Source organism: Glycine max, chromosome 13 (assembly GCF_000004515.6).
Source record: "Glycine max cultivar Williams 82 chromosome 13, Glycine_max_v4.0, whole genome shotgun sequence".
Lineage (NCBI taxonomy): Eukaryota > Viridiplantae > Streptophyta > Magnoliopsida > Fabales > Fabaceae > Glycine > Glycine max.
In genome coordinates, this window is record NC_038249.2 from 27,769,298 (window position 1) to 27,796,425 (window position 27,128).

General features: G+C 29.6%; 2 protein-coding genes across 3 annotated transcripts; both read right to left on the reverse strand.

Moving 5' to 3' along the window:
• Positions 1 to 337: 337 nt before the first annotated feature.
• Positions 338 to 8,600, reverse strand: CYP53 (peptidyl-prolyl cis-trans isomerase CYP53). Its single transcript, NM_001357214.1, has 7 exons — positions 8,337 to 8,600; positions 7,295 to 7,585; positions 6,991 to 7,190; positions 2,941 to 3,176; positions 2,393 to 2,535; positions 1,011 to 1,082; positions 338 to 916 (listed from the first exon to the last, which is right to left on the reverse strand). Exons 1-7 carry the CDS (start codon positions 8,502 to 8,504, stop codon positions 689 to 691), a joined length of 1,338 nt encoding a protein of 445 aa, NP_001344143.1. The 5' UTR covers positions 8,505 to 8,600; the 3' UTR covers positions 338 to 688.
• A 6,718-nt stretch (positions 8,601 to 15,318) lies between these two features.
• On the reverse strand, positions 15,319 to 25,580 carry SWEET33 (sugar efflux transporter SWEET33). Of its 2 annotated transcripts, XM_041007830.1 has the most exons (8): positions 25,424 to 25,580; positions 25,220 to 25,323; positions 19,470 to 19,538; positions 19,217 to 19,253; positions 17,740 to 17,956; positions 16,687 to 16,848; positions 16,438 to 16,560; positions 15,323 to 15,728 (listed from the first exon to the last, which is right to left on the reverse strand). In XM_041007830.1, the coding sequence occupies exons 3-8, from the start codon at positions 19,510 to 19,512 to the stop codon at positions 15,573 to 15,575; spliced, it is 738 nt and encodes a 245-aa protein (XP_040863764.1). In that variant the 5' UTR covers positions 19,513 to 19,538; positions 25,220 to 25,323; positions 25,424 to 25,580; the 3' UTR covers positions 15,323 to 15,572. The 2 variants fall into 2 exon arrangements, with proteins under 2 accessions (NP_001357881.1, XP_040863764.1); NM_001370952.1 differs by lacking the exons at positions 25,220 to 25,323; positions 25,424 to 25,580 and having other exon boundaries at positions 15,319 to 15,728; positions 19,470 to 19,630.
• Positions 25,581 to 27,128: the final 1,548 nt, after the last annotated feature.

The window sequence follows — 27,128 nt, forward strand, 5'->3', positions numbered from 1 at the left end:
GTATAAGTACAATAATGTAATCCCACGATGTTATCTTCAATCCTTCAGGCAATTTCCCATTAAAAGTGTGGAAGAATATTTTTCACTTTTTTTTTTGCATAGAAAAAATGGTTTATTAATATTTCAGAGGTGATTAGAGAAAGAAAATACTACATAAAAACTCGGACAAAGAACCATTCCGGAAAACCATTGAATTGCATATGCTAGTGCCCAAAGAATTATGTGAATTTCTATATATGTATATTTGTGTCACATTACTAGCTAAAATAACCGTCACAAGGCTTTTGGTCTTGTGCTAACTTGAGTGTTGTTCCTTTAATGTTGGAGTTTGTGCTCTAAGGCAAAATTAAAATAATTCTCTCTTCAGATAAGAATAACTCCAGTACATGAATGTCAGAAACTGTATGAGTATGACCTACAATTTCCTCACTGAACAATCATAATTTTATTCATGAATTGGTAGAATGAAAGTTACAAGCCGGGGTGGTGAATAGTCTTAATACAGAATAAAATCTCAAGCTGTTTAACTGAATGCTAGGTTCTAGTAAAATGAATAATGGCTTTTCCAATAGCAATGGAAACAAACTAGGGGGAGTGAACTTTACAATGTAATAGCCAGCATTCCTGAATAGCCTTGAAGCAAGTGCCAATAAACACTCATGCGGTATTTGATAGCAAAAACACAGAACTAGCCAGCAATTTTGTAGGTTGGATTTACCAAATTATCCAGCCCAGAAACTACTTTAATGGATTCTATGACATCACCAACTTTGAGGTCTGCCAAGTAATCCTCATTTTCTGTTACATAGCCAAAGACTGCATATCGACCATCCAATATATTGGCATTACTGGGAGTTAGCTCACTTTCTTTCAATAGCCAAAATATCTGGCTGGAGGCAGAGTTGTCCTCAAATTCCTATTCAAACAACATAAAAGGAGTAAATAGAAGCAAGAAAAAAAAGATTAGCATGCTTAAAGAACAGCAATGTCAAAGAATAGATTCTCCTCACATCTCTTGCCATTGCCATTGTACCGAAAGCATTAAAGGGAAGCTTTGTTTGAGCCTTGTATAGACCAAGCTCCTGTCCAACAGATTATTGCCAACAAATGAGAAAGTTTTTCCACCTTGAGAAGATAAGAGGAACAGGTTTGAAAACATAAAATACATCAAAGTGAAACTTCATGCCAGAAACTAATACTAGTAAAAGAACATTAGTTTCTTCTGAACATAAAATGAGGTTTGCGGTACAGGCCTCAATAGGTGTGAAAAGGATTGCATAAAACTGAACTTACTTTGAACAGACAAGAATGTCACTTGATTTCCCCACATCAGTTCTAGGAAAAAACTCTTCTTATTTATGTTTTCTGTTTTTCCTCACATTAAGTAATTAGATAAACCATACACCATCACTTCTTTTTTTTTTTTTTTTTATCTTTCTCTTTCACCCTTGATAAAGTCAAGGCTCTATGCCAGCCTAAACTCAACAAATAGTGGATCATAAACTCCTCCTTGATATACCATTTGGAACTTGGAAGTCCTATAACTTAGCTTTAGTCATCAATATTTATGTTTTCTGTTTTTCTTCACATTAAGTAATTAGATAAACCATACACCATCACTTTTTTTTTTTATCTTTCTCTTTCACCCTTGATAAAGTCAAGGCTCTATGCCAGCCTAAACTCAACAAATAGTGGATCATAAACTCCTCCTTGATATACCATTTGGAACTTGGAAGTCCTATAACTTAGCTTTAGTCATCAATATGAATGGTAGTACCAAAAAGAAATAAAGAAAGAACAATAATACGCTGTAGATTCATGGACCCCTATAAATATTTCTCTAATGATATGTGCAGCACGTGTGATTCATGCTCCGAAATAGATGCTAAGCTATTCTTACATTGTACAGCAGCCAATTACATTTGGAATAGGTTGTTTGGAATTTTTTGTGACACTAGGTGTGTCCTCTTGGCTTGAGACAGTTTCTATCGACCAGTTTCTTGGTCTTTGAAAGGACTATGGGGAGAGAGGCTTTAGGGCAATGTGCTCTTCATGATATATTTTTTCAATCAAATGCTCATATTTCCAAGACTCACTCATTGTATTGATATTTTCTTTTCCAGTTGCATAGCCTTATTATGTTGCATTTGTTAAGGATGGTATCTTAGCTGTCTCTTTTTTCTGTACTTGTATTTTCTTTTGTAATGCATTTTCCTGTTAATGCATAAAGTTCATACATTCTTTTTTCTTAATTCAAATGTCGCTTCTTTGTTACAATTTTCTGACTCACACAAGCTTAGCTCACTCCAGCATCGACTTGCTAACACATTATACAAATGCAAATGTGCAAATATATAACATGCCCCAAGAGTAATAAGCAGATGAAGATTACCTCTAAAGTTGATCCATAAACAGGTGCCTTTTCTCCATTCACCGTAATTTCTAATGGTATTGTCCTGATTTTCTCTGTACTTGGATCAATAAAACCCTCAGCAGGTCCTTCAGGATCACCAGTTTGGACAACAAACCCATCCGCTGCACAAAATATAAAAAATTCAAAAAATAAAATTTAAAACTATCTTGGTGAAAGTGTTACTAAAGAGGAAAGCAGTACAGAGAAGCCCATTTTGGATATCCACATAAAAAACTACAGATGTCAATAATGGTAAAGGATCGTTCAGCTTCCATTGAATAAGATAAAATACTGTTAACTCATCCTCATTAAAGGTTAATAATATAAATGTATACATCCTTGATCCTTCCCTGTCATTTCCTGCATTTTTGGCTAAGTGCAATGAGTGAAACTAGCATACCTAGTATCTATGTTAAAAAAAATTGCTAGAGAAGGTCTAAACTCTAAACATTATTTACCAAACCAGCTATAGCTAAAAGGGAAATCAAAAGCAAAAATGCATGTCCTATAAAGACCAGATTTATTACCTCTTTGGATTTCCATGCCATCATAGAAGTGCCTTTCTACCAAATCAACAAAATTTCCAGCAGTTACAGGGGCATTATAACCATCAAGAACGATGTGGAAAACACATTCATCCAGGTTTGGATTGTCTTTAACCTTGACCTTCATATCCACTGCTGCTCTCCCCTTCAATAAAGGCATATTTTGGTATTCCTCAGGTACTTCAAATGGGAAGCCATCAACCATGTCTTCTTCAACACTGCAGAAATGCAATGCCCCAGGAACATCTCAGCTGCAGTCAATGAAAGGTTCTATATGAGAAAAGTCTTTCTCAAGAAGATTAATTTTCTAAGTCCTCCTCAATTTTCTATTGTTAGAAGGAGGATCAGTGTTTGCCAACATCTGATAGAACCAGTTTACCAGAGGCCGAGGAAAGTCTGTTCATTAACTGAACTGAGTTTGGATTCAGCTCAGTCAAATCAGACCAAACATGGCAGGTTTTACAACCAAATCAGTCTAGAGGGATCTACTGGTTGCAAATCTCTTATGCAATATCTGTGAAGCACCAACACGGCCCCAAACAACGGTGTCCCGTTTCTGACACGCCCGACGACACGGACACGTGCCGGACACGCATTCGCTGTGTCCAGCTTTTTTTTATTGTAACCTTCGACACAATTCTGAACACGGGAAGCCAAGAGACATGACACAGCTTTTGTTATTTTTTTTTTTTTCAAAATCATATTTTTTTAAATCTTAAAAGATAAAAGATTATATTTTAAATTATAATAATAGATTAGACATTTTATTATTTCCTCTTCACACTTTCTCTTCACGTCATTTATGCTTCCTTTTTTTGTTTTTAATCTTAAAGATAAAACATTATATTTTAAATTATAATAACAAATTAGAATTTAGATTAAATCAAATTAGAATAACAACATTTCCTCTTCATGTCAGTCGTGTCACTCCTTCATTCACGTACGTCTTCACTAGTTCCCTCGTTCAAGTCTATTCATTACTGGTTTGAGTTTGTTGTTGCCACTGTTTGTTTAGCTTATGACCTTCGTAGCGTTTACTCTGACTCGCTGTTTGTTGCATTTGTGGTTGTTGACCTCTGACGTACTGTTTTGGTTCTGACTGGATGCATTGTAACTTTGTAAGATTTGCACCTTTGAAACCTTTTCTTTACTTTCCAATTTTTATAATTTTTTCTTCATCTTTCGTAGGCTCATAAGAATTTTTAGTTTAATATTTTTTTCTTTACTTTCTTACCTACTAATACATTTAATATTTTCTGATTTTTAATTTTATATCCTATTTTGATAATAGTTTTTAAATATAATAGTTAACCATTCATAGTTTTTTTTTAAAAAATTGGTCATTGTGTTCTTATTTTTTATTTTTATTATATTGATTAATTGTAGAGATGAGTACTTCTAATCAAGTTAAATAATATGTTTCAAAGATTAAAAGTCTAAGTGGAGGTAGTGGAAATTTTGAAGTTAGATGCAATTTTTGTGACCGTTTTTAATGGGTCTTACACTAGAGTAAGAGTATACTTTTCAAAAATTATAGGAAAAGGAATTAGAAGTTGTTAGAAGATAACTCCTTCAAGGCTTGGGAAACTTACAAAGATGGATAATGAGGCTACGCTAAGAATAGAGATTAAGAATAGAGAGGTCAAAGAAAAAATTTGTCTCTTTACCTCCGGTGTCTAACCAAGAGACAACCAATGTTAATCCAAAAAAGAGAAAGACTCTTGAAGGTTCTTTTAATATGCAAGCTAGAGAGACCCTTGATTATGAAATTGTCAGAATGTTTTATTCTTCAGGACTACCATTTCATTTAGCAAGGAATCTTCACTATAGGAAGACGTTCTCTTTTGCTGCCAACGATAATTGTATATCTGGGTATCAACCTCCAGGTTACAATAAGTTGAGAAACTTACTTGCAAATGAAAGAAGACATGTAGAGAACCTATTACAACCAATAAAAAATACATGGAAAGAAAAATGTGTAAGCATTGTAAGTGATGGGTGGAGTGATCCTCAGAGAAGACTTCTTATCAATTTCACGGTTGTGATAGAGAATGGACCAATGTTTTTAAAGGCGTTAGATTGTTCTGATGAGGCAAAAGATAGGGATTAGATTGTTCTGATGAGGCAAAAGATAGGGATTTCATAGCTGAACAAAAGAGGGATGTAATTATGGAGGTTGGTCACTTGAATGTAGTACAAATTGTAACTGATGATGCACATGTAGGTAAGGCAGCAGGTTTGATCATAGAGGCTGAGTTTCCTTCCATCTATTGGACTCCTTGTGTTGTGCACACCTTAAATCTTGCATTAAAAAATATATGTGCAGCCAAGAACACAAAAAAAATAATGAGGTTTATGAAGAATGTTCTTCTTTCTCTTCAATCCTATTTTTGTTTTTCATGATTGTGATTATGTTTAAGGTTGAAAATGGATTAGGTTATGGATTCATTTCCTAATTTGAAAATTAATCACAGACTGTTTGGATGATTGTCCATTCTAATTTGCGATTTCAAACAATTTAGAGATTTGATTCGATTAAACTTTCTATAATGCATTTGAGTGAACTTTCACACCAAACATCATTCGTAGTAACTATGATAATTTTATTTACATTGGTTTAGTGAATTGGATTGATGCTTTTAAACTTGAAATGTGTTCTATTCTTGTTCAGTGTTGTTTCTTCAACTCTGTTCCTGTATTTTTGTATTCTTTTATAACCGCTCACAAACTATTCGATAAAACTCTCCCTTTCTATTTATAAGTGAATGAATGTAGGAATCATATTGAATCATATTTCTGAATTCGACCTAAGTTAATCTTGTGCTACAGAATTTCCTAATTTTATTTGTTTTTGAACGATTTGACAATCGTTATCAATCATCATGTTGTGAAAGAAACTGGAGTACTTACTCTTTCATTCATTCAATAAAAAGAAACAAGATGACATCTCATCGGGCAGAGGATCTAGTATTTGTTTATAGTAATCTTCGTCTTCTTTCAAAAAATTCCCCACAATATCATCAAGAAGAAACTAAAATGTGGAAAATTGCAGAAGATGAGTTTGGATCACTTGATAAGAATGAAATTCTTGAAGTTGCTAATTTATCCCTTGATGAACCAGAATTAGAAATTGTATTTTTCAATGATGATGATCAAGAAGGAAGAGGAAGAACTTAGATCGATTAGGATTAACAATTTTTTATTTATCTTTTCAATTATGATGATTTATCTTGATACTTTTTTAGGTGAGACTCTTTATTAAATATATTAGCAAGTTTATTTTTAGATTATTTTTTAAGTTTTTGTCTTGTGAAATTTTCTTTTGAATGATAATGGTGCTACTTAATATAATTTTTTGATGCTTATATATATATATATATATATATATATATATATATATGCCATGTCCCTGTGTCTTACATTTTAGAATTTAGCAGTGCTGCGGTGTCGGAGTTCATGCTTCATAGTGCAATATCAGGTTGTCCAAATGAATGCTTTTCAATGACTACCTGACTAACTAAACATGACCCCTTGCAGCACAATTAGTCAGACATTTGAATTTGAGGCACTGTTTGGTTAAACTAACCTGGACAAGTGGTGATCTACTGGTTGTACCAATAGTGCAGTGCTCTGACTACATTGATGTATGGTCAAGGTTAAATTGCTTTGCCCCATAGATTTAAGCTGAAGCCTACTTGTATCACTGAAGCAACTAGCCCTTATTTCTGGCAGTTCCTATTGTCAGATTAAGGAACATGAAGTGCTGTATATTGTCATAGCACACCTACGCATTCTTTTTAATTCCTAATTATAGCCAGAGTCTCAGATTCTCAATGACCGGCATATAAAACAGACACTTATAGAGAAATACATGACACATTGAAAAGTGAAAACACTTAAGGAACCCACAAATCCGTCTTTCATTTCCTCCAAGGAAGATGAAAAAGCATCCTATTTCTTATTGAGCACATGTATGGAAGGATTAGGTCTTTGTGTGGTTTATGCAAGTGATTTAGTAATTGAGATACTTACCCTCCAACATATTGAAGAAGCTCTTTCTGTTTTGGTGCAACTGCATCTCGATTCCTATCCTGTACTATCAGTTCAAGCTCATCTATACCAGCTTCCAGCTTGTTAAGCAGTTCAACTCCATGTTCTTTCTTTGATTCAGCTAAACCAGATACAATTAAAGTCTTCCCTTGCTTCAGAGCTCGAGACGCCTGCCTCACATTCTACATTCCATGTAAAGTAAATCAATTTTTATCCCTAAGGGAAATGAAACATAAAATCCCATGCACAAGCCGCATAGACAAGAATCTTTAATCTTATGTCTTACTCTTTCCACAGAGTCAAGTGCCTTGACTCCAGCAATCTTGAGACTCTCTGTGATATCTTCAAGTGGTTTTTGCACTTCTCTAATGGCCTTATTGTCAATAGGAAGAGCATATCTCAACAATGCCCCAGGATCCTTAATTGGAGGTCCAGAAATCAAAACAGACAGATCAGACAATGCAGGATTAGCTGCTTGGGCAATGGTGGGACCCTCCAATGTAGGAACTCCTGTTATTAACCCAACCGCCAGTGCAATAGATATTGCACACTGCTTCAAGGAAAATGACCTCCCATTCTGCACCAAAATATAACTCAATAAGCTTTGGTGCAGCAATCTAAAGTCACATTGTAAACATAAGAACACAAGGTCAAGAGAAAACAAATAAAGTACATAAACTGTTATTTGTTTAAATTGAAAAGAACAGAAAAATAGAAGTACATACAGATAACAACTTAGAAACTTAGCATAGCATATGATTCCTAACTATTCAACATTGACAGGCACAACTGTAAATTGAAGCTTTAAGCACACTAGCACGGTGAGTCATTAGTAGTACAGCTGTTGGCACGCCTATTATTTTGCTTACAATGCTTTAAACTCTAGGCTGAAACACTTGACTCAAGTAACTTAGTGAATTTGGGATAAATGCAAATCCCAAACATCCACTCTCTGAGATATATTAGCACCAGAGAAGTTTAAACCTTTCAAAATACTCAAACCCCTTACCATTAGCGCACTCTCGATGCCTTATTTGAGGCTTATCTTCCACAGTGATGTATAGAACTTACACTCTTTTTCCCTTGTGAAATTCAGTTCTATTATTCTCATTTAATTTTTTTTAACAAATTGATTGTATTCAAACATGAAATGAACAAAAGAATAATAAAATGCAATTCCAAATTGAATTCATTCTGAAGAATGTTAAATAAAAAAATTGCTAATGGGGCACCACATCTCCAATCCCAGATGAGCATAATCATCATTCATGTGAAACAAAGAGCATCTAAAGTTAAAAAAAAAAAAATCAAATATCTAAGAGACTTACATGGTTGTTCGGAGATTCAGAATGATGGGGTGGTTGGTAAGAGCAACGAGCATTCAAACCTCGGAGTCCTCGAAGTGGGTAGGATAAACGCCTAGAATGTGTGTTGTTGGAATTGAACCATCTAGGACTGAGGGAAGCACAGTAGTGGCAGGGGATGATGGCTGCCATTGAAATGATGTCAAAAAAATAAAAATTCAGAGAACAAATTTCATGTGACACAAAGATGGAGAGAAAGAGACAGACAGTGTGGAAGTTAAGTCAGATAAGGTTTTGGGCAAACTTTTGAGGTTTGTGTTTTGTAAGTTATGGTTGCAAACTGGGGTTACCATCGAGGGAAATCCATCATCCATTCATCATGATGCTTCTTTGGATAAGATAACATAGCATTGGGTCCATGCAAGGACACATTTTTATTTTTATTTTACATAAATTATTTTTTAAGAAGTTCGGTATTTGTCTCAACTTTTCTTTAATTTTCTTGAAAAGTTAGGTAAACATTTAAAGAACTGTTTGAAATAGAAAAAGAAGAAGAAGAACTCTTTGAAAAATTAAGAGCCTTATTTTTTAATAAAGAAAATAAAAAAATAATTTTAAGAAAAAAGTTCATTGAAATGATTTTTTTTTTAAGAAAATAAGTGTATATCTTAATCTTAAACATTGTGGATGAAAAATATGATTGAAATAAAAGATCTTATTAAATCGACTATAGTCAAATTTCTTGATAAAACTTAATTGTTAATAAACTAATAAATACTTAATATCAATGTCATAGTGATCCAAAATATCTTATTATTTTGTTTCTCATTCTCGTCATAAACTAATTATTGTGTCAGAATAAAATAGAGAATTTAATTTAAAATGAGCTTTAAGTTAAAATTAACATATTTTTACTTTACTTTTAAAATGACTTGTGAATTAAAAAAAATCATATATGACCTAAAAATATTTGACCTAACATAGCCCAAAAAATATATTAACAAGTATGAGACATATTTTACCATTATTTGTAAATATCTACTAAAATTTGGGAAATAAATAAGAAAAAACAATATTTTTTCTAGTAAAAATATATAAATTAAAATATTAAAAATGTTAATTTTAAAAATGGTAAAAAAAAATCATTTAATGACTTAAGCCAAAATGATTTAGATTTATGACTGAGCTGGTTTCAGTTTGGGTTGAATATTAAAAAATCTTTAAAAAAACCATGATATTTTCTACACACTCTAGTTAGCAAGCCCTAATTTTGATTTAAAAGTTAATTTTGATGGCCAAGTTCAGTATTGTTCAGTATTTTAGGATAAATTTGGGAGGGGGGGGGGGGGTTCTTACAAGTTCTACAAGCTTATAATATATTCTATACAACTTTGATTATTAATTAAAAAAAATATTTTCGTTAAACTTCTTTGTAAATTTCATTAAAATAAGTTGAAAAACTTATTATATAATCATATATTCATTTTGATAAATCCATAAGTTTGATAAAAAAAATAAAAAATCACAGGACTTCTTTTGCAAAATTGACCATTGAATTTTACAAGATTTTTTTTCGACCACAAGTATATTATAGAATAATCAACTCTTTGGTATCCATTAACTTTTGCAAGATTTCTTTCAATCACATAATCCAAACTAAGGCCTTATTTAAGGTATTCTACCTCAATTCTAGAATTAACATGTTGGTAAGTGATATACCTGAGCCTTAAAGACTTTGAAGGCATCCAATGCTTCATTTTTATTATAAAGCAAATAAACATTCATATATTGTGAATAATCATCTATAAAGATGATAAAATATTTCTGACCATGTGCATCCATATCTTGACAACAAATATCAATATTAATTATTTCTAATATGTTTAAACTCCTGTTAGAACATTTCTTAGACATGTTGGTCTTCTTACCCTTAATGTAGTCCATATAAGACTTAAAGTCAACAAAATCTAGAGTATTGTGTACCTCATATTTCACTAACCTTTTAATCCTCTCAATGAAGATATGTCTTAATCTTCGATGCCATAACATAGAGGAATTCTCATTAATATTACACCTTTTAATACCAGTTTGAACATGCATTGAACTATAAGTGGCATAATTTTGTAAACCAAGAAGATAAAGACCATCAGACAAAATGTCATTCCCAAAACATTCAGAATTATAAAATAACTTAAATGACATGTCTTTAAAATTAAAGGAATATCCAAAAGGTACAAGTCTAGAAACAGAAATCAAGTTTCGAGAAAAACTTGGTACATAAAAGGTCCTTTCTAATTTTAAAATAAAGTCACTACTTAAAGTTAAAATGCAAGTTTCAATGGCCTCCACAGGTGAGCCAAGCTTATTGCCTGATAAAATGCTTTGCTCACTTCCCACTGGTTTCCTTAGGTTTTGCCTATCCTGTAAAGAATTTGCAATATGAATTATAGATCCAGAATGAATCCACCAGGTGTTAATATTAACACTAATCATATTAGATTCATAACATACTAATAAGATTGATTTAACTTTCTTCTCAAGCCATTTCTGAAATCCAGGGCAATTTTTCTTCTTGTGTCCATTCTTCTTGCAAAAGAAACACTTTGCCACCTTCTTAATATTAGCTTGAGGTGGTATTTTATCATTCCCTTTTTGATTAGCTTGAGACTTAGTTACTTTGTTCTTCCCATAAGCAGTTGTCAGCAATGCACTCTCACCCATCTCCTTTACAAGCCTTTCTTCTTCCTGAACACACATGGTCATTAATTCATTGATAGACCATTTGTCCTTATGTGTGTTGTAGGAAATCTTAAACGGTCCATATTCATGCAGAAGGGTGTTTAAAATGAAGTGCATGAGGAATGACTCAAACATATCAACCTCCAGTTTCTTAAGTTGAGCTGAAATATCTCGTATTTTCATTATGTACTCACACACACCTTTCACACTAGTGAGCCGAAGAAAGGAGAACTTCATGATCAGGGTGTTTGCTAAAGTCTTATCTGAAGTGATGAACTGATCATCAATGGCCTTAAGCAAGTCTTAGACCTTTTCATGCTGGTCAACAGAACCACATATCCCAGTCGATATTTTAGTCTTAATGAACATCACGTTGAGCCGGTTGGATCGCTTTCACCGCTCATATAGCGCAACATCAGCTGGGCTACTTTCATCAGTGATTGCAGGTGGTTCGTCTTTCCTTATAGCATAGTCTATGACCATCTACCCCAATTGCAGAAAAATTCTCTCCTTCCATATCTTATAGTTATCTCCTTTGAGTTTGAGAACATCACATTGAATATAAAAAAAAAAACTAACATTTGAGAAGCTGCAAAATTCAAAGGCTTATGTCAAATTTGAGGCATACTAATCTTAATTATATCTTTTACCAATGTAAACATACCAGAAAATTGAATCTTGTGACATAAAAATTGTCTATGGGCTAAATTTTTAATTCAATAAGAAACAATTAAACCTTGTGATAGAATAATCAAATTACATACTCAAATTCATGTTTTACGTGTACAACATAAAAATAATTTAATTTCTATCGCAAATATTTACTTTATGATAAAATCGACAAATTATACATATCTCATGATGTCTGTGGGTAAACCATGAAAAATAATATGTCATTTTATCCCAATTAATTATACAAATATAATAAAAATTCCTGTGGGATAAAATTCATTATATAAGTACAATTATTCACAATATTATGTCTAATTCCTTATATGATCTTTAAACAACTTAAAATATAATTTTAATCAAAATATAGATGTTGTGGCTAATCCATAATTAATCAAAATTATAAAGATCACTTAGACATAAAACTTAGTTGTATGAGAATAAATCATATTATGTATTTCAAGATCAAAATATAATATAATTATGAATAAGATTCTCATATAATTTTATGATTGAAACATAATATTATGCATTTGATTTCATATATACATGCATAGAATAAAATTTTCCAAAATATATTCATGTATAAAATAAATCAAAATTCCATAAATTGTAAAGGTAAGCAAAATAAGGATATAAGATATGAAAAACAACATATCAAAAAAAATTTAGTGGCTTGCACATATTATAACATCCCCATAGTCATGGGTTCAACACCTAGTTAACGTAAAACGTAAGATTTTTTGTTTTTCTTTAGCAAAACACTATTCATCATCTTCAACTTCTAGCGGGTCAAACCCGACCCATATGCAGAAATATCTCTGCATTGAATTCCACCAACTCCTAACATAATCTTTCGTGGTGATCATAAGTTGAAAGTTCATATTCTTCGGTCATTGATAAACAATTTGTTGGACAATATTCAATACAGTTACCACAAAATATACAGATTCCAAAATCAATACTATAATTAAGTTCCAAGCTCTCACTCTCTCTCTAGATGGTGTATCAGATGAATTGGAAGGGATGAGCTTAGGGACCAAATACATGTGCTATATATAGGCATTCTACCATCAAGAATGCATTTAGTAGCCATTACCACTCATTACTGGTCATTACCATGTCATGGAGGTACTTTTTTTCTTTTTTGGCATCATTGACTATTTAAAATAATGCTTTCCTGCTTGTAAGGTATTAGTTACATTTGGTACCATTGTTAACTCATTGGCTAGTATATCAAATTATCTCAAGTAGTAAAGTTTACTTGAAAGTCCGAGTGTCGAATCCACAAGAATTTTGTTTGTACTTGAGTTGATGGTATACCCAACTTGTAAGCAAGAGATAAAGAAGGAAGAAATAAAAAGTAAAAGACAAGAAAAGATTGCAAAGATGACTTCAAAATTTAAATATGTTGGGGCCTAGCATGCCTAACTACCCTTGATGCAATGTTAATGTGTTTGTCTATTTAATACTATTCTAATTTTCACCCACATCTACTAAGATACTCAACCCTGATTCCTCATGTTGAAAAGCCTAATTTATTAATTCTATCTCCCAAATCTCTTTGCAGAGATGAAACAGTAAATTGCATGAAGTTTAGAGATGTATGCATAGGCTAAATAATACCACTCTATCCTTAGCAATGATTTGTTATATTTCCTTTCCCCGTTCTTTAGAATTTAAACACTTCCCAATGCCTAATCCCTAAACAGATGCATGGATTACCAAACCATAGCAATGAAAATAAAGCGCATAAAAGAAACAATAAAAATTGGCATTGCATTCAATAGATAATAAGGAAAGATTACATTACAAGGGTATTGGCTGCTAGGTTCCCAACAATGGGGGCTTAGCCTCTTATTGCCATGAGAGGTTTTACACTTTAGATGTTGATCTGGATGAAAAAAGAAGAGGGATGGATAATGGAAGAGAAGGGGAAAATGGCTAGAGATGGAGGGTTTTCCTTATTTGAGAAGCTCAGGTTTTGGTGTATTCAATAGAGAGCTCTAAGTCTCATTGTGCTTTTCTCCTTTGCTCCCTATTCCTTTTATAAGTCTAAGGTAGCTTAAAATTCACGCGATCTTGCGCTAAGCACGCCTTTCTGGGCTTAGTTGGTATGGCAGTGTGATCATGCGTTGAATGTGGCAATGGCTAGGCTTAGCCAGCATGGCGGTGATAATGTGATTAGCGCGGGATTCACGGTAAGCGCGCCTTTGAACTTCTTTGTGGGCCTTTTTCATGGTATGCTGGAGTTGACCGCTAAGCTAGAAGACGCGCTGGACCTGTCTTGTGCGCTAAGCGAGCTGTCTCAATCTTTAATTTTTCTTCAACGCTTTTTCTTCAAGTTTTTACATCAATTTTCTTTCAAAGTACTTGTAATTTGCCTTTTTTTGACTCCTGCTGGTCAAGAATTAAAATGATATTAAAATCTTCATTATTCTATTAAAAACAACAATAAAATAGAAGAATTTTATTCATTCTTAGTCAAAATTGATTATCAATTAAACTCAAATTGTGCAGTTATCAACCATGCATGTTCATAAATATGTTTGATTGCTTGATGGGCATACTTTTAAATTTAATAATCTTGCCATCCTATTTAATTCTTTGTGTAATCTATCCATTATATAAATACTTTGGTAATTTATTAATTTGAAGCCTTTGTTTGTTTCATATGCTACACTTAAGCAGTGATATAAGGGAAATTTATAATTACACATATACGTAATATTAAGAAAATTTTAAAGTTTGTGGGGGAAATTACCCAATATCCCCCAAGTAGATCTTGACTATTTTTTCATATATATATATATATATATATATATATATATATATATATATATTAGATAAAAAGACAAGATGAAAACTTAGTTAAATTTAAATCATGTTCTTCTTTGTCATTAATAAAAAAAAAAATCTAATGCATGCAGTTATGCTGATTCAAAATCTACTTACCATACTAAGGCAGATTTTAAATTCATTGGTAAAAGAATGTTTGTGCAAATAAATAATCATGTAGTAGCAAGAAAGTAGGTCCCAACTCTTTGTTCTTTTTATTTCATATTAAATACACTATGATATTAAAAAATAAACCATCTTAGAAAATAAATCACTCTAAAATGGTTCTAAGCTAAAAATCATCTTAGAAAGATAGTCTTCTAATACAATTTTTATTTTAGAATCGTCTTAGAATGATACCTTTTTTTAAGACAGTTTTTAATGGAATCGTCATCGAAAGTCAAGACTTTCGACAATGTTGGCTTCAAAGAAGGTTCAAAATCGTCTTTGAATGTACCTTAAAACTGTCGTTGTTTGTCATTTTTCTAGTAGTGCCTACTCTATTTGATCTATCGCCCAATCACCTCGTCCTCGTCAAAGGATCACAAACAAATAAAATCATATGTAACAATTCTTAAGCTATTCTCTTGTCAAGCTCATCAAGTATCACAAAACAAATGATGTTTTATAAGATGCACCCATAGAACATACTTAGGGTGGGAATAGGTCAACCTGTTAACTTATTATGAAGCTTCTAAAATGTTGTTTGTTGATAAAAAGAAAATGAAGCTTCTAAAATGCAAGCAGCGAGTAAAACAGGTTGCTTTGGTAAAGATCTCACTCTTAGTTGGGAATCATGGTTGGAGCAAATATGAACATATTCCAGTCTACAATTCCAAAAGTTGAAAATGAAAATTCAAACTAGTGCTTAACTATAAGTATGCATCATATGCATATCTATATCTATATATAAATGTCATATTTGACATTAAAATTTAAAGGACAGATAGAAATATAAGGTCAAGAAGGAGTAAAAGAAAAAGAAAGGATTAATGGATGTTGATGCATGTGTCATCAGACTGCAGCTCTTCCATTTAAGTTAGAGAGCTGAACCCCAGATGGTTTCAAGTCTTGATCGCCACCCTCATCATTTTCACTCTTGCAAGAGCAATAGCAAGCATATAATATAAGCTGAATAAGCCCAGAGATTGCTCCGATACCATTGCTGATCTGCAAGAATATACAAAGGTAACAAAGGGTTTGAGAATGACAAAACTTAGATTTGGTTCTTTAGGTGCTTTTAGTTAGAGCTATTATAAAAAAAAGCTCGGCCCATAATTTGATGTCTTAAAAGAATGAGTTAATTTGCCCAAGTCCAATGGGTTGGTAAAATGCAAGCTCAAAAACTATCAGGCCTATTTGGCCCATACTGATGGGCCAGACTGGCAAGTAAATTAATCGTAGAGGATGATCCAATAAAAAGTAAGATCTAAGACTAAAATTGATAGATTTTTTATGGTAATTAAAAGTGTGATATGTGAGACCTTTTAATCAACATGTATAGATTTTTTCTTTAAAAAACTAATAGAAATAAACTTTTTGTTGATAGGCTTAAAGCCAGATTTTAATTGTTTTATCCTTAGATCGGTCCCGATTAGTAGTCATATGAAAATTTGGTTCCATCTAGTTTGAGCAGCTCACTTTGACCATTCTACTATTTGTGTTGTTCTAATTTCACCTTGATAACTCACATAATAAAGTTTTACATTAAAAGTCAACATAGATTATCGAGATAAAATTTTAATTTTGATAGGATAACAAAACCAAAAGCATTTATCTAACTGTATCTACGTTTTGTTTTGGAACAACAACAATGATTAACAAGAATATAACAATGCAGAGAACAACAAGGTGAAAATTAAGTGAAGGTTCTAAGTACCAGGACATAAAGGTCAAATGGGTGGATGAGAGCATATGTTGTCCAACTCACACCATTAAGGAAGTTAGCCAGAGAGAGCCAGAATGGCATGTATTTTACGCTCTTAGTTTTTATAACCTTTGCCTGTTCATCATGCATACAAAGACAGATATAAGTGATGTGAAAAATTTTATATGGTGACTAGTCTTGACAAATGTATGGCTCTATAATGAAAGTTATGGTAGAAATAAAATTAAATGGAAGACTTACCATAATTGTTAGAGGGGAGACATACATCATAACATTGAAGATATCAGATAGAACACCAACCACTAACGACCTTTGGCGAGTGCCATGCAGTGCCAGCATTGTTATAAGAACAACGGCAGCAAAGAAAACAGCCTCGATGAGAAGAAAAATCAGTAGCTTTTTCTGAATTTCGGGAAGAGACAGTAGTGAGTGGCAGAGCAGGAATGAAAACATTCAATTTAAAAGGTAATTGAATTAACTAACGCAAAACATTTGAAATTCATTAATCAAATCGATTGCGTATTGCATCTCTTAAAACTTAATATAGAATTGATTTCATAAATGTATCCATTGTGGTAATTGTGTTAGCTAGCTTTCTAATCAATAAAAATCTAGGACTTACAGACAATTATTAAACAAGCAATGAGTTACAGGAAATTAGTTAGTGATATGATTATTATTATTTTTTTAGTCAAATACAAAAATCGATCAACTAAAGATTCGACAAAAAACAAATTGTATCAGCTAATAATTATTTTTACTACACTATCAGCTAATAGATAGTGATATCGTTATTTTAGTGTTCTTTTTTATTTTAGGGGAGTAGGAGAATTATTAAATATTAGTATAAAAATCTAGTATTTTCTTATTAATATATTATAAATATATATAATTGGAAACCACCATTTCATAGAATATTTATGGTTATATGAGTGTGAGTTAAATGAATTGTGTCAATGCAGTAATCTGAAAATATACATGCATTTCTATAAAAGTACAATTACGAGGAACAAGTTGAGTATTATGTGTAAATATGACAAGAACAAGTTGTTTTCGTATTAACAATTGCATTAATTACCATAACATTTTCCAATCTAGAGAACTAAATATCTGAAAAACATGTGAGGTTGATACTTCAAAAGGATTCATGACTGCTCAAGAGTCAAAAAGGAGAGCTGTGTAGGCCATTCTAGCTAGCAAGAGGAAGAATCAGGTATTCATGAAGTGGGGGACCATATATAAATGCAGAAATGAAATGAATGACATAACAAATTAAAGAGAAAACATACTCACCCGTCCTTTGCTGGTAGCATAGACATAATATATGGTAAGATAGACAAACTCGAACGCAAGCCCAACGCTGTTGATAGTGACAACTAAAATGCTGTTTGGGTGCACAAAAGGCATTCCATAGAATACCCAAAACGCACAATTCAACACCGTTGCTATGTAAGGATCTGGCTTGAACTCCTCCACCGTCTTCTTCTTTACGATTCCATAGAAAGTTGGACTGCAATTCATTTAATTAATAATGTGTTTCATTTTTATATAAAATAATTGTTTTTATTTTATTTATTACTATTTTAAAGAAAAAGAAAGATTATGCATAGTAAAAAGTTTTATGAAGTCATCCAATGGTAATATATGACAAGTTGGTTGACTTTAATTTAAAATAATTATTTTAAAATAATTCAAAAGATAATTTGTGATTGAATGATTGTATTGTGTAGATATTAAACTCTATTTTAAAATAATAAGAAAACATTATATTTATATTTATGTGCACTACAGGAGATGAGTTCTATTATTTAGGATGAGAAATAATGGTAAAAGTTTGTCGCCAGATATGTGTATTTTTGTATTTTATTGATTATTTGTAAGTTTAAAAATGAAGAAAAAAATAAGTTACCTATTTAAAAATTGATAGAAATTGCAAACGTTATTTCTCTTCAACAGGTTTTTTTTAGTCATCTTCAACAGTAATAAATTAGTCAAATACTGTTATGCTACTATTTTATAATAAAAAAATACTTTAAACTATTAATAAATTTCTTAATCATAAATGACATATATTTTGAACAGGACAGAACAGTAAATTCCTATATTAAACTTAGAGAAAATAAGTTAGGCATGAAGATAGTATAAATCAATTTTATATGGTGAAAATTTATTAATTTTTACGATAATAATTTTAAAAGTCATGTTAACTTTTTTATCAGTGCATTATCGTTAAATTCTTAAAATTAGAAGATAACTACATTTAAATCATACTAACTAATATTTTTAATTAGTAAATAAAGTAAAATTTATTTACACTAATAATACATAACTAATAAATTCTTTATAGTGAGAATATAGGCTATACATTAATGATATAAAACAATATACATTATCATTTAATTACAATAGTAATAGTTTTGTTAATTTTTATAATAAGTATCTTAAAAATTATATTAACAATAATTTTTAATTGATTAATAGTATAAAAATATTAATACTAATAGTTGTATAATTATTAAATTTATTTTTAATTAATCTCACGATCAGTGAAAAGAAGAGTTTAATTTATGTATGATGTTAGCAAGAAAGTTGTGTTATTAACCAATTACAAATCGTATTTGGAATGAACTTCTAAGTATGTCATCTTAAAAGTCAAGCATAAACTATTTACTCTGAAAAAAACAGCAATGAATATATCATGCACATATAACAAATTTGGAAAAAGAAAGGGAAAAAAAAAACAGAGCAAAGAGAAAGAATGTGTGTTTACGCAGGTGAAAAGAACAAGCCAAAGGAGATGATATTGCCTGCACAGAGAAAGAATAAACACGCTCAGAACACAGTAACCTTAGTCATTACAATGCTAAACCGATTAAAAGTTGTTTTTCATTATGATTAACAAACAAAGAAAAAATTAGAACGCAAGGCTAGAATTTTCTTTGCAAAATCATTTACTACTCAGATTTTGGTGAAAGCTAGCCACACAAAATTCATGTTTCGATTCAGAGAGACAGAGAGAGAACCTATTACGCCGACGACGTTACGAGCAATTGCAGCGCTCACCATTGTGGAAGCTCTTTTTTTTTCTCTTTCTGTAGAGAAAATTAATGCAACAGAAATTCACAGAAAGGTAGAGAAAGAGAGAGAAGAACAGAATGCATGAGGTTGGAAGCAGGACCAGAGACAGCTACATTTATATACTAGGCGTTTCTTTTTATAATTTTGGGAAAATGGTGTTATTATTAATTAAAAAAATAGAATGAATATTGTTCTCTTCTGGTCAAATCTATTTTCTTGTCAAAGGTCTTCAGCTTTCATTATAGTCATGAATTGAACTCAGTGCATCCTAATCAGGAATGATGAAAATGTTATCCAATGCATTGAAGTATACCGGTTAGTAAGATTTTAAATTTAATTAGTTACATTTTAAAAAAATATTAAAGATATAATTAATGAAAAAATAAAGACAAGTTAAGAGTATTTATGATATACAATATTCCTTCTGATTCAGCTTTAACACAAGTATTAATAAATACAATTAATATTTTAAATTTTATAAAATATATTATGTGATTTCCTGTATATCTTTTATTTCTTTTATTAATTAAATTTTATTTTCTCATTTGCTACTCCACTAAGTGTACTCTATAAAAAAATTAATACTTCAATGATTTTGTAAAATGACAATTAATTTTGAATAATTTTTTTTACTAAAATGAAACCAATAGAGTAATGAAGAATTTAATTTATATGTATTGTTAATATAATTTTTTTAATGCACATTCAATGACAATTGATCATTTTATTATATCAATTTTTTGAATTAATACGATGTTGTGATAGGTTGGATATATGTATAAAAATGTTTTACACTAATAACATCATAGAAACACTAACAACATATTTTTAACACATTTTTATTTTTTTTTCCTTTGATGAAACATATTATTATACATGGAAAATTCATAAATCTTACTATATGAGTTTCATTCGTGTTTTTTTAATTTTTGATAAATTTTAACTAATGATAAAAATTGTGTTAAAAATATGTTTATAACACTCCTGAACTTTACATATGTTTTAACTCAATAATGAATATTCATAATGCATTGAATGTTTTCTTTTAAATTTAGCTACATTAAAAAATAGATTAAAATATAATTAATTAAATGAAAAAAATAAAAAAAAGTAAAGAGAATTTAAGAATATTTATGATACATTATTTTTTAAACAGAATATTTTTTTGGTTACATAAAACATAATATTTTGAATGTACTCTAATTAATGTATAAATATCCATATATAATTTATAACTTTTATAATATTGAATATAAAATATATATTTTTTTAAATAATAATAGGACGCAAGTTCTCTCACTGCATTTTTAAAAAATCTGTAGATATAATTAATTAGAAATAAAATTAAAAATAAAGAGAAGTTAAGATTATTTATGATATATAATAATATTGAAGAATTTAATGGTATGCATTTTTATACATAAACATTTAAAGATATTTTATTATTTTATTATCTTATTTTTATATCCATAATTTTAATCCTCCTACTTTAAAATAGAGACATTTGATCCTTATATTTTAAGAAATATGTAATTTTAGTCTCATATTTTTAAAAATTTGCATTTTGGGTCCAATCTTTAATTTTTTTTCTATGTTTATTTATTTTACTTCTTACATTGTAATTAATTAAATAATTTTTATGATACCTTATATGAATATGCTAAGTTTAAGGTTTAATTGACCAAAATAAAAGAAAAAATATAAGCCAAAAAATTTGGCTAAAATAGATAATTTTTTAAATATAATAACTAAATGTTTTTATTTTAAAATAAGGAGACTATAATTATAATTTTTTTTAAAAAAAATAAAGAGAACAAATTCATCAATTTAGATACAAAGACACAACAACATTATGATATATTGTTACTTTTACATGCTTATATTTTCTAATGAGTAGATTCTAATTGAACTTTACTTATAAAGAGAAAGCAAAATATGAATTTGTGACTAGCAATGTGCTTGACGGTAGGCAGGAAGTGGCCATGGTAGGTCAAGGGATGTTGAGGTGCGTCACGTAACGATAATGATAGTGCCTATTTGGTTAAGTTCTCTCGCATATTTTATACACGGTGATGGTGATTTAGACAAATATATATATATATATATATATATATATATATTAATGAAGTAGTTGATTATAGTAAAATTATAAATGAACTTTATTCAAATCATTTTTATCACATGTGATATATACACAGCTATCATTACGTACCCTATTAAAAGAAAAAACCAAAGTACCACAAAGAATTCAGATATATTTACTGAGACTGAGATTGATGTCGACGAGTTTGGATATAAATTTGAAATGTCGCTAATTAATTCTCGGGTTATAATTATTTCTTTAAAATAAATTTATAAAGAATAAGAAAACAATTAAAATGAGTTAAACACCGACACTATTTAAGGATTTTTTTACCAAACAAAATATTTAAGGTTCAGAGTCCCAACTAAAACAATGAACAACTAATATCTTTCATGTTAAATATATAACATGTAATTGAAAGCCAATAACTATAAGTACTTCATTTGTGAAATGCAAATTTTGGATACTGTAATTATGCCTCTAAAACGAACACATACTGCAAATTATTCCAAAGTGTTAAATGACTCAAAGTAGAAAAGTGGACCCTTAAATTATTTCATACATTAAATGAAGATGGAATAGTCATGTGACTCTCGTTTTAGAGCCCACGTATTTAAACTTTTTTCTTTTCATAAAAAGTTAACTTTTTTCTTGACAAAAAAAATCACTCTTATTTTTTTATTGTATTTTTTAAGCTGAAAAATATCAAATATTTAAATACTTAATTTTTGAGACACTGTTCTAGTAGTTTCTGAAAAAAAAAAACAGTATTATAAATATCTTTGAAAATAAAAGTTTTTCTTTTATAAAAAATAAATTCTACTTTCTATAAAATTTCTAAAACATAAATTACTTTTTATAGATTCTTACTTTTTTTAATAAAAACAATCAATGCCTTGTTTTGGTAAATTTCTTCACAAATATTTATAAAAATACATTGAATTTCGTCTCATTTAAAATCAACTTATGGACATAAATTTTATATACAAAATTCTTTCATCTAATTTCTCTAAAAGTTAAAATACATAAGTTAAGTTGATTTTAACTTATAAAAAAATTTAATTCATTTTACTTTTTTTTATCATCTTATAAGAAAAATATGTCAAACCATTCGACAAAGACCCATAACCTAACCCTTCAGACACACAAGGCATGCCAGACTTTTTTAGTAAACAAATAAGGTAAATTTTTTTATTAAAACCTATATAATTAGTTAAAAATTATATGTTTTAGTCCATTCAAAAAAACTTTTTGCTTAATAGACTAACTTATTAAATGGAAATAAATAAATATTTGTGACTAGTATTATTATTATTATTATATCATTATATTATTATATTAAATTTGTTAAAATATATTAAAATTATATATTTATTTTTTAAAAATGTTAAACATATTAACTCACATAAAAAGTTAAGCTTATAAGTTTATTGAAAGATAAATTTATGTCTTATTTAAAGGTGTCATTGCAAAATACATTTTTAAGTAAGTTATCATAAAACTTAAAAATATGTTTATATCATAAAAATAAATTAAATTAAATTCTTATAAAATCTAATATACATACTTTCATATCTATTTTTTTGGTATTAAATTATCTCAATATAAGCCTTCAAACATACTTGTAAGTTATGTCAAGCTTTTAAATAGGTTATGTTGCCTTTAAAAGATGTTTACAGCATATGAATAGACCAGCCTCTGGCCATATGTTATTAAGTATTAATTACGAGCATACTTAGGCCTACCAAAATTTAACCTAATCAGGCCTATTTCAACCGGTAGTTATAAATAGGTTAAATTAATTTGTAAGTCTTTATATTATTTAATAATTTTAATCAAGTTTTTTAATTATATTTTTCTTTTATTTGAGTCTATGAACTTGTATTTATTTTCTAATTAGGTCCCGTTATTTTTAATTAGTTCCTTGCTAAGACCTAATTAAATATCAAATACAAGTTTAAGGATCTAATTGAAAAAAAAGTTAAGAATTATTTAAAAATAAAAAATAGTTCAAAGATTTAATTAAAAAATTTCAAGTCTTTACAGGTTGAGAATATTGAGTTTAGAACCTACAAAGTTGTGGAGGTGAGAATACTTCTTTCCCTAGGACTTGACAACTTTCAATTAGATCACTGATAATTTTTAGGTTGAATTCATCCACGAGTCTCCATATTTTTATGAAATTCTTAATTAGATTCATGAATTCTTTTAATTGCGTCCTTGAACTTTTATTTTTTTTCAATTAAGTCTTTTTGTCTAATTGGCGTTATAAAAAAAGTAACTGCAAACACCCTAATTAGATATGTAAAAAGTGGATTGGTGCTTCTAGAATGTGTTATAAATACAATTGAGTTAATTCTGATTTTTTTTTTTAGTTTCAACCTTCTCTTAAGCCAAACAATTATGAGAGGCTTATGAAAGAATATATGAGTTGAATCAATCTATAGAGGTTGAAACTCTACAAAAATTATTTGCAATTGACTCATTTATACTTACATTAGTCTCTAGAGGCACCAATCCACTATATGCACTCTAATTAGTTGTTTGTAATTAATTTTTCATGACAACAATTATATGAGAGGATCCAATTGAAGAAAATAAAAGCTTAGGAATCCAATTAAAAAAATAAAAGTTGAGGGACCTAATTTAAAATTTAGTAAATTGTTAAATAGATCGTTGAGTTATTTTTTTTAATCCAGTCTCTAAACTTGTATTTGTTATTTGTTGGGATCTAATTAATAAATAAATATAAGTACAGGAATCCAATTGAAAAAAATGTTAAGAACTTAATCAAAATCTGTCAAATAGTTTAGGAATATGAAGATTAATTTATCCATATAAATGCTTACAATTTTTTTTTTTATCTAAACACGAATTTAGTATTTTGCAATAGGCTTAGTTTGCGGACTATTCACAACATATTGTCTCTCTGTATTGGTTTAATATCTTTAGGCATATTATTTGTTAGTTAAGGCATGTACATCAGTACATGTGGAGAAAAAAGAATTTTATATGGACGAAGACATTCCCTTGAGACTTCTACTCTTCATATGCATGGATTCCTTTCCCTTTTAGAGATAGTTACTCTCGTACTCATCATTTTCAAGAGGCATATGCTTGGAAAAACAGTGGAGGTCTTTTTTTTTGGTCTTCAGAATCACGCATGAGGACAAAACAATACATATGAATATATGATTATGAGGAAATAAAATTATATTTGCTCCTAATTAACAACACCGTTAACTAAAAGTAATATATATATATATATATATATATATATATATATATATATATATATATAATTTGTGTTAGGTCAAGAATTTTATCCTAGGTTATATATATTTTTATATAAAAGATTACTAACGTAAATCACCTTCACTTTAAATTAATGTAATATTTTAAACCAAAATTAGTTTTATAAAATTAAAATTATCAAAAATAAGTTTGTAAATACTCATCCAAAAACACATTGATTGAATAACTAGCTACTCTTTCGCTTGTTTAGCAATCCAAGCTTTGTCTCCTTAATTAACACATAAATTAATAGGAAAATACTTGCAATTCAAATTGTAAACAGACATGAAAATGAGAGGGGAGGTAAAACCAACTGACTGAATTGATCAGCATAGCTTTTCTTTAGTCTTTGGTTGATCTCTGCTATATTTCAGTGTTGTACGCAATCTTTGAAAGAGGATGTGGATGATCATACAAATTGCCTTCGAATTGAAGTGCGTAAGTAAATCAGTGTGTGTAAGAGTTAGGTGAATGAAGAAGGATTTATAAACATCAGAGCCATGAAATCTAGCTAGCACTTACCTTAGAGAAAGTTCACCAATGAAAGTGAAGTAAAATTAATGGAGCAGAAGTTAGTCTCCGAGCCTCTGATTACTGCAAAGAACGTGGCCATTCTTACTAAAGTGCGATGCAATGCCAGCATAGGAGAAGCAATGGTTTTATAAATCATATAGCTTTGGATGCTGCTACAGATGATTGGGATAAGAGCTTATTAAGTTGAAGCTTGGACGGGTGATTTTTATTATTGTTTGTGGCTTGATGACCTATTTGTATGGTAAGTTTTAGGGGTAACATTAGAAATGTTATTTTCTAATATAACTGAAAATGGTATCTAAATAAAGTCATTACTAAGGATAGATTGATATTTGTTTAACTTGTTATAAGTCTCTATTCTTAATCCAATTTATTATTTTAGCTCTACACAGGGATGCGGTAGACCAAAGTTAGAGTATACTAATAGATGCATGTGTAAATTTGAATAATTATAAATAGAGAAAAATAATTAACATTACATCAAATAGTAGCTCTAGTAGGCTAAGTTCTCAACATTCTCATCTTTTGAATTTACTTCAATAATATTATTGAATTCCTTAATTTTTCTGTCTTTAATTAATGAATTTAAATTCTTGTTCAATTTCTTTTCTTGTTTTATTTAATTTTATGCCCATTTAAATTATTGTTTTTCTTATGACCTTTCAAGCCAAAATTTTAAACTTTTTTATTAATAAAATATTTATCTATCTAAATACAAATAAAATCTTTGTGAATTTGACATTCAGACTTTCGTTTTAACTTTATTACTTGGGATAAATTAGTGTAGTTGTCAATCCATTAACACACATGCCTAGTCTAAAATATTCAATACAAATATCCCATTTATCAAAACATGTTAGGCATTGTAAAATTATCAAATAAAAACTAAACTAGAGGCTTCAAGCTCTTCAAGTTTTGTTCTAACATATATATAAAAAAATATCAATGTATTGAAATATTAACACTTAATTTTCTTCTTATTAACTAATCTTACTCTCTTTAGGGGGTGCTTGGTATGGGATAAATTTTTTCATGCCGAGGAATTATTAATTTGGGAAACCATGTTTCTTGGAAACGAATAAAAAATTTGTTTAGTTGATCACTTTAGATAAATTTCCTAAGAATCAAAAAGTTGTGCATATTTTTATCAATTATTTTAATCATTTACTACATTATATATAGTTTAATAAAAAAATAACATGATGTCCTTAGTGTAATAAAATAAAAACTAAACTTAGAAAAGTAAGATTTTCACCTCTTCCGTGTAAAATTTTTTGTGAAGAACTGATTAAAAAATATTACCAAGAGATCCTTTTCCAATTTTTTTTTAAACACATATCAAACATAAAAACTTAAATTTTTCAACTAATGATTCCTAAAAATCCAAAAATTTCTCACCTTTCAAATGCTCCCTTTCTGACAAGTGACAAGTTTAATTCTATCTGGAGTATACCATCAAATTGACTGGTTCAGCCTTTTATACATGTATATATATATAGAAAGAAAGAAATACTTAAATTGAGCACAAGAGAACCCAATAAAAGACATTGTACAAATAGTAATGCACCAAAAAGTTAGAGAAACAAATAGCTATTTTCCAAATCAAGAAGACACTTAATTAATGTTTTCGAAAGTGTTTGATCAATCAAGTGCCATAAACTGTAGGCTATGTGGTGTGGGAGTTGCAATTATC